The sequence below is a fragment of the Branchiostoma lanceolatum genome, chromosome 12 (genome assembly GCF_035083965.1).
Source record: "Branchiostoma lanceolatum isolate klBraLanc5 chromosome 12, klBraLanc5.hap2, whole genome shotgun sequence".
In the NCBI taxonomy this organism is placed as follows: Eukaryota; Metazoa; Chordata; class Leptocardii; order Amphioxiformes; family Branchiostomatidae; genus Branchiostoma; species Branchiostoma lanceolatum.
In genome coordinates this window covers 18749330-18758295 of record NC_089733.1, presented here as the reverse complement: position 1 = coordinate 18758295, position 8966 = coordinate 18749330, and the positions used below count along the sequence as shown (strand labels likewise).

The window sequence follows — 8966 nt, the reverse complement described above, 5'->3', positions numbered from 1 at the left end:
ATCTTAGATCATGTATAAGACATTAATAAGCTATTAAAGAAGTCACGAACTTGTGGGACACTGGCATAGGATTGAAACCAGTTTACTTTATTAGTCAAGCTAAAGTTATGTCAAGGACAGGGTTGTCCAACTAGCCAGGGGCAGTCTGCTGCCTTTCATCTCATATTTCTTCATAAGACACCTGTTGCCGATTGTATACGAAGCCAAGTAAAATATGAACACTTGGGCAGTCTGGCTGATTTTCATTTCATATTTATTTTTCTTTGTAAGAAACCTGATGTCGATTTTATACGACGCCAAGTAAATATGAAAATTTGCTGCGCCATGTAACACGTGCAGTCACCGGGGTTGAATCCAGTTTAAGAACTAAATTATATCTAAGGTGTCCAACTAGCCAGGGGCGGTAGAGCTGTCTTGAGTCAACTGCAAAAACGTGTGTGTACATCAGGCCTGTGAAGCATCGTAGAACACCTGCAGCGGCCGGCGGCGTGATTAGCTGACAAAAATTGTGTCAAGGTTGTTCCTATACGACCCAGGTGCTGCAGGACTGTCTTCGAGTTCAGACTTGATACGTTTCGACAATCACACTCCAGGGAGCCTCCCTTCCTAACTCATGGAACCAGCACGGCACGACACAGTAACTATCACATACAGTAAGTGGGACAGATAAAACTTTTCGAAGTCGAGATAAAAGTTCATTTAATGAGTTAAAGCTCATTAGCTATGGCAGTCAGACTGCAGGGAGGCCCCTCGCAGACTCGTGAAGCCAGCATGGTACGACACATAACTATCACATTCGTTAAATAGGACACTAATAAAGTCAATTTTTTCGGCAAGGACCGCCAAAGCTCATTTTCGTTGGCAGGGCGTCCCCTTTACAAGCTCCAGCACGGCACGACACTGGAACTATCACATGCGCTAAGTGGGACAGATCAAACTTATAGGAGTCGGGTTAACATGAGTTAAAGCTCATTAACTATGGCAGTCAGACTGCAGGGAGCCCCCCACAGACTCGTGAACCAGCATGGTACGACATGGTAACTAGCACATTCGCTAGATAGGGCACAGATAAAAGTCTTTTTTTTTCAAGGCCAGCCAAAGATCATTGGCAGGGCGTCCCCTTTACAAACCAGCACGGTACGACACTGGAACTATCACATGCGCTAAGTGGGACAGATAAAATTATAGGAGTCGAGTTAACGGCCATTAACATGAGTTAAAGCTCATTAGCTATGACAGTCAGACTGCAGGGAGCCCCCCCCCCCCCCGACTCGTGAACCAGCGCTAGCATGGGATAACACAGTAACTATCACATTCGCTAAGTAGGACACTAATAAAGTCAAGTTCTATGGCAAGGACCGCCAAAGTTTATTGGCTTTGAGTCACTCCAGGCAGGTTCTTTGCAGACTCGTGAAACCAGCGCGGCACGACAACAGTACAGTAACTAGACTGGCCGTCATTTGCTTTAAGAGCAAATTCAGGATGTTTCGCCCATACTCCTCATGCAAGAAGTGGGCTGCCCCAAAATAACTCCTGGGCAAATCCAAGTTTCTGCATAATTTATGCAAATGAGGTCCTCATGAGCATAAATTATGTCCAGGTGCTTTCACCTTTCCTACATGTACCTACATGTTCAAGATGACATCCGCAGCTTTTACAGTAAGAAGAATACAACATCATGCATTAATTATGCAAGTGAGGTCCTCATTAGCATATGTCATGGCCAGGCGTGTGCACCTTTCCTAAAGCTACCTACATCTCAAATATGACATCTGCTTGTACGGTAAGGGAAATACAAGTTTGAGGTCCTCATTAGCATAATTTTTGGCTAGGTGCATTCACCTTTCCTAATGGTACCTACATCTTAAAGATGACATCCGCAGCTGTCACGGTAAGGGAAATACAAGTTTATCCATGCATTATGCAAATGAGGTCCTCATTAGCATAATTAATGGCCAGGTGTGATCACCTTTGCTAACGGTACCTACATCTCAAAGATGACATCCGCAGCTTTTACGGTAAGGGACATACAACTTCATGCATCGATTATGCAAATTAGTCCTCATTAGCATAATTTATGGCCTGGTGTGTTCGCCTTTCTTAAAGGTACCTACATCTCAAAGATGACATCCGCAGCATTTACGGTAAGGGACATACAACTTTATGCATACATTATGCGAATTAGGTCCTCATTAGCATAAGTAATTGTCAGGTGTAATCACCTTTCCTATAGGTACCTACATCTCAAATATAACATCCGTACCATGTAACATAAGGTACATATAACTTTCTGTAATACCATTAGTAGAGGTACCCCCTGACATCTGCTTGGTTTTAAGTCCCAGATCAGGGGAAGTGTAGGAGGGCTTATGTTACAGTATGACCTAGTTCTGGCTGGCCCCGACAGAAAATAACCAAATATTGCATCAAAAAATTGCAAAATAAATCATTTTGAAGTAGTGTATGGCAAAAAAAATAATGGGGTCCTTTGGGTAAATATCCAATGCACAACTAAACCAAATTTCAGGTCCCCAGCTTTCAACACCACGGCACTGGAGGCCATCATGTGCGACTTTTGTCTGAAAATGACCAAAAATCCTCCATAAAATCATTTTAAAAACTTATATGAAAAAAAATTTAAAAGGGTCTAGGGGTATACACGTACTCTACCTGCAAACCAAATTTCAGCTTATTTGGTCGACGGACGACCGAGAAGAAGCGATTTGAAGATTTGACAGGAGAAGAAGGAGAAGGAGAAGAAGGAGAAGAAGGAGAAGAAACCTGACAAAAACAATATGTTTCGTTGGCGAAACATAACTATCACATTCGCTAGATAGGACACACACAAAAGTCATCAGGGTCAAGTTTCTTGGCAAGAAGCGCTAAAGCTCATTATATTTGGAAGATAAACTGCAGCGTGCCCCCTACAAACACATGAAACCAGCATGCTAGGACACAGTAACTATTACCTTTGGTTACTAGGACACAGTTATCAGGGTCAAGTTTTTTGCAAGAAGCGCTAAAGCTTATTTTCGTTGGCAGATATACTGCGGGGTGGCTCTTACAAACACATGAAACCAGCACGGTACGACACTGTAACTGTCACATTCGCTCGGACACAGATAAAAGTTATCAGAGTCAAGTTGTTGGCAAGGGGCGTTAAAGCTCACTAGCTTCGAGTTTGAGTCACACTGCAGGGTGGTCATTTACTGACTCCTAAACCAGCATGGCCCGACACAGTAACCGTTATATTTGCACTAAATGGGGCAGATAAAAGTTATCACAGTCAAGTTTTTGGCAAGGAACGCTAAAGCTCCTAGGCTTTGGCAGTCGCGCTGCAGAGCGCCCCCTTTACAAACTCATAAAACCTGCGTGACACGAGACAGTAGCTATCAGATTTGCTAAGTAGGACACAGATAAAACTTTTCGGAGTCGATTTTTTTGGGGCAAGGAACACAACAGCTCATTGGCTTTGAGTCATACTCCAGGGTGGTCCTTAACAGACTTAGAAGAGGGTCTGCATGGGGGGGGTCCGGGCAACGCTTAACGGTAAATTCAGGCCAGCCGATAACGCTTAACGGTAAATTCAGGCCGGCCGATAACGCTTAACGGTAAATTCAGCATTTTTAGAACATGAGATACCCCTGAAGACGACGTTTTTTTTGCCACTAGTCGTCCTGATCTTGTGGCAAGAGACCTATTACGCTATGCCATTCTCGCACGCCTGCTCCGAACCCTTTAAATCTAGCGGCGACAGGAAATTTCGTATTGGTGGGACGAAATGTTCATGATCAAGATGGCGAGCGCCGAAGGCGCGACGAAAATTTTGAAATCTTGACCCTCTGAAACGCTATTTCCTGTATTCTGTGGGGGGGGGGGGGTTGCTGAAGAGTAAGCTAAGTTTTATGACATCTCTATTTGAAAAAAAATACAGAAGAGTTAATCAGCTAGCCTGGATGCCAGACCCCCAAACTAAAATATCTACCCCACACGATAGATATTTAAGTTTGGGGGTCTGGCGAGCGCCGAAGCCGCGACGAAAATTTTGAAATCTTGACCCTCTGAAACGCTATTTCCGGCATTCTGAGGGGGGGGTTTGCTGAAGAGTAAGCTAAGTTTTATGACATATCTACTTGAAAAAAAATACAGAAGAGTTTCAGCTAGCCTGGATGCCAGACCCCCAAACTAAAATATCTACCCCACACGATAGATATTTTAGTTTGGGGGTCTGGCATCCAGGCTAAGTTTCAGCTTGATTTTTGAGGGGCGTCACGCCCTCCAGACCTCGCCGGAGCTGCGACATGCTCCCGAGGAAAATTCTTGATACCCTGAAACGCTATTTCTTGCATTTCGATGGGCAAATATTACTGGTAATGTAAGTTAAGATTAATGATATCTCTGTTTGTGAAAAAATACTGACGAGTTTCAGCTTGAGTTTTGGGGGTCGATGCCCTCCTGACAATATTTTTCGACGGAGGCCCGGCATGCACCCGGGGAAAATTTTAAAATCTTGAACCGCGAAACGCTTAATTTCCTGAATTTTGAGTAGAAAACTTTGCTGGTAGAGTGAAAAATAGAAGTGTTTCAGCTTGAAATTTTGTGGGGGGGGGGGGGGGCTGGGAGCGCCCTACCGAAATATTTTCGCTGGAGCCGTGAGTTCCCTGGAGAAAATTTTGAAATCTTGACCCACTGAAATGCTTTTTCCTGCGTAACGAGGAATTACTCAATAACGCTTAACGTTGAATTCAGGATGACAAATAACGCTTAACGAGGAATTAAAACGACCAGTAACGCTTCACGATGAATATACCGATAACGCTTAACGGTAAATTCAGGGCGGCCGGTAACGATTAACGGTGAATTAAAATCGCTCGTAACGCTTCACGAAAAAGGGCATGCAGACCCTCTTAGAAACCAGCATGGAGCGACACAGTAACCGTTATATTTAGCACTAAATGGGACCTTTACGTAGGATAGTTTTTTTAGCAATGAGCGCTAAGCTCATTATCTTTGGCAGTCACGCGACAGGGCGTCCCCCTTACGACTCATGAAGTCAGCACGGCCAGACCTAGTAACCTATAATACACGGGAAACAAATTAAATTTATCGGAGTCGAGTTTTTTAGATCTGGCTCGAATTCAAACTGCTCCAGTTCAAGTGCCCCACTACAGTAATATCCAAGCAGATGTATCGGTGTCAAGTCAGTTTTAAAGGGGCCAACAAGTACCCAGTGGCTTTGGATACTGGTTGACCCTTTCGACACTGCCTTGTCACTGATACATCTGCTTGGATATTACCACTACAGGTAATTATATAGTAAGAGAAAAAGGTAACTCCCCCCTCAAAAACACACACACACACACGCACGCACGCACACGCAGACATACATCCTTTGCACCAGCACCGTGCTACATAAACCACCACAGCTGTGTTTCAGGGGAGTTAACGGCATAAATAGATAGTTTATTAGATCTGGCTCGACTTCAAAGTGCACCAGTTATCCTATTACAGGTATACACGTAAGTAGTAAAACCGCTCCCCCGATCGCATTCAAGCAGAATATGATATTTCTCGACGTTTATTTTGTCCCATTTCATGTAACAAGTACGTTTGTAGAGGTACGCGACTAACTAATGATTCCCAGCACAGCACGGTGCTAAACATAAACCATCACAGCTTGATACATGGATTTAATGAGAGTTCATGGCCAGAATAAAACTTGTAAAAGTCAAGTTTATTGGATCTGGTTCGACTTCAAAATGTGCCAGTTATCCTACTACAGGTAAATCTTTAGTAAAACCACAAGGCTTAATCCCCTGTCACACATTCAGGACACCTTCCCACGACTTTCCGCACACTCTCCAACCAAGGTCAGCACTGGGTTGGGAGTAGCCTGGAATTCATCCTATTCTAGCTTCAGTTCGTTCATCTGATCAGGTCTAATCGCTTCCAATCAGAATATGATTTTCTCGACGTTGTCGCTGATTGTTGTCCCACTTCATTTTACAAGTAAATGCACACGACCAATTAACAATCCCCAGCACAGCGCGGTGCTAAATATAAACCACCACAGCTTGATACATGTATTTGATAGGAGTTCACGCCACCCGTTAAACGTTAATCACCTAAACAGTTCCTGCGCACTGCGATATCGTGACTAAGGGAGATAAAAGTCCTACCTTTATATAAAGCTGGAATCTGTTAACTGACATTTCTGATCTTTAGCGCCTTCATAAAAACTAGCATCAATAGATGTGGGTTCTCATATGACTGTGCAAACCTACTCCTCAATGTAAGTGTGTTGGGTTCCTTAACGTGTAGATGTCTATCGCCTGAATCTTTGCCCGCGCACGGGGCCGAACTGCGGTGGGAGAACCTAGCGACAGAACAAGGTCGGTTCTCATCAGGGAGCGTCGAGAAATGACAGCCCGAGGTCACGTATTCAAAATATGCTGTATTGTACCACGCGTAACACCATAAGCTCTTTCACATTTCCAAGTACGCATGCGCGGTGACAGAATTGTGGATAATATGTCAAAGGTGAAGGCCATTAAGACCTAACCAAAACCCCTCTTGACGCTGTTATGTTAATCGAGACGAGAACTGTTAAAAAGCCAGGGGCCTTCACCCTGACATATTACCCACAATTCCTGTCGCCGCGCATGCGTACTCGGAAGTGTGAAAAAGGTCATTTGCCCGTTTGCCAGAATGCTCCCCTCCCTCTTCAGCAATGCTTGAAGAATCATTCGTCTCTAAATAACTGTCAAGGTCGTTCTGAATGTCACCGGGAGGGGACAGACGCTAGACTACACTGCTGTATCATGTTTATCAAGATTATCACAGCGGGTCTGTTTGTTTGTTTAGTATCAGGCAGAAGCTACCACAGATCAGTCCATGGAAAGTTTACCTGTATGGAGTATCACTGCTAAAATGTAAGACAATACAAAATGTCCCGTTGTGTTTCCTTTATTTTTAACCATTCATTTGACATAACAGTACACAACAGTACATTAAAAAAACGGCCTGTATGAACAGATCAGTCTACAAGTCATGTAAGATTTAACTCCACAACCACCAACCGTGATATCTGTACTAAACTGATAAAAACAGAGATTATAATTCGGAATGTATTGCCTGTGCGTTAACAAAGTAAGAATGAAGGTTTCTGTGCGTTACGATAGAATTCGATGTTTCAATATTGCCGTAAAAGAATTCAGCAGTTTTTTCAATAGTATTCCAGCCATTTCGAGCATCTATAACGACACAATGGCTATTAATTATTTACTTCAGTTAAGATTCGAGAAGAACTCCAATCCAGCATCTACATGATATACCATAACATTTCCCAATTTTCTTATTGATAAGTTCTCTAACCATTTGAAGCATTAACGGCACTCCAACATTGAATCAAGTTGTTTTTCAAATAATGTTCCACGCTTTTATAGCGACGCACCGACTGTGAATTATGTACTCTCGCGGCCGTTGAGTTACGAGAAGACCTCTAAGGCAACATCTTCATAAGCTGTTCGGGACTCCTGGCGTGCAGCCCCGACAGCACGGCTCTCCTGCCCCGATGGACCTCGTTACGACCCTACGGCAACATCTTCATCAGCTCGGCGGGACTCCTGGCGCTCTGCTCCGACAGCAGGGCTCTCCTGCTCCGCCGGACCCCGTTACGGCCCACCCTGCAGTTCCGGCTCACGCCGCCGACGTCGTCGCGCAACTTGGCCTTGAAGTTGAGGAAGTCGGGATCTTCCGCGCACAGGTTGTCCACGGTGTCATAGTAACAGGTGTACAGGGTCTTGTGCGCCCTGGGGGAACCAAAAATGGGATTAGGAATCGTGTCATCACCTTCATTAAACGGGGGTAACGTAATTTCAGATAATCAAATGAGAAACAAATAGGAAAATGGCCGAGGAGTAGCCATTTGCAGACATAGTGCTAACGGATACTCCTAGGCCATTTTCACCATCTACAACACAACCATGAACACTCATTCAGTCTCGAATCCAAGGACATCCAAGACCACTGACCCCGCTGGTTCGAACGGGGAGTTAGAGAAGCAATATATGAGAGAATGTACAATCCCACCCTCAACAGGAAAGGGGGTCTATGCGTCGAAATTTCCGGCACTTGGAGTACCACCAACATTTATCTCCTGTACACACACAACATGAGCTAATTGACTTATTAGCATACAACTTTGATTTGATTTGACTTGATTACGTCATCTATTGAACCATCCTAAAATTGTCTTTACATCATTAATATATCAGAGTTTCTGTATAAAACCTGGTTCTCCAGTTCTTCCCTTTAGTCACTAACAAAAGACAGCGGATGCTGTCGGAAACGTCTATTTCCAAATTGTATCCAGTTGCTTGAGTATCTGTCATTTCGCGTATAAATAACAGTACTTACGCGCAGAAGGCCAGCACGTCGGACCCCTTGCCGTTATTCCTGAGCCCAGTGGTTGTGGACCGGTACGTTTTCCAGCAGGCCCCGAACCTGTCCCCCAGCTTCATGGTGCAGTCCGAGATGCTGACTGGAAGGTTAAAAAAACGCACTAGCAATCAGCAAAGAGTTTGGTCATCATCATCAGACGTACTCTTTACAGAGATGAGCCCATGGGAAAAGTATATAAGAATGTCTAGACGTGAGAAATTCCTCCAACGATTGTACAAGCCCATTCTCATCCCATACAACACACTCTTGTATCAGGTACATTAGCCTGGAACTGTAGTTATGTACCAATACATGCCATAGGCTGTACCTTGTACAATTGTTGAAGAATAAAGTTTCTTATAAAGATTGACTTCCAATAACCTTGTCATACATACAGGTTGTGCATATAAAAAATTCATATAAAAATCCTTATTCGTTGATGTGAATTAGGATTTTGCAATGGTCTATATTGACCGGCGGAGGCCATACACACACTTTCCTTAAAGAGGGAAGGGTGGGACTTA

At 43.9% G+C, this 8966-nt stretch overlaps 1 protein-coding gene across 1 annotated transcript in view; it reads right to left on the bottom strand.

Moving 5' to 3' along the window:
- Positions 1-6950: 6950 nt before the first annotated feature.
- Positions 6951-8966, bottom strand: part of LOC136446469 (MAM domain-containing protein 2-like) — a 32965-nt gene continuing 30949 nt past the window's right edge. Inside the window, exons 12-13 of the mRNA XM_066444846.1 lie at positions 8419-8542; positions 6951-7811 (exon numbers count right to left, since the gene is read on the bottom strand). Coding sequence (XP_066300943.1) covers positions 7592-7811; positions 8419-8542 — 344 coding nt within the window. The 3' untranslated portion in view covers positions 6951-7591. The remainder of the gene's footprint in view (positions 7812-8418; positions 8543-8966) is intronic.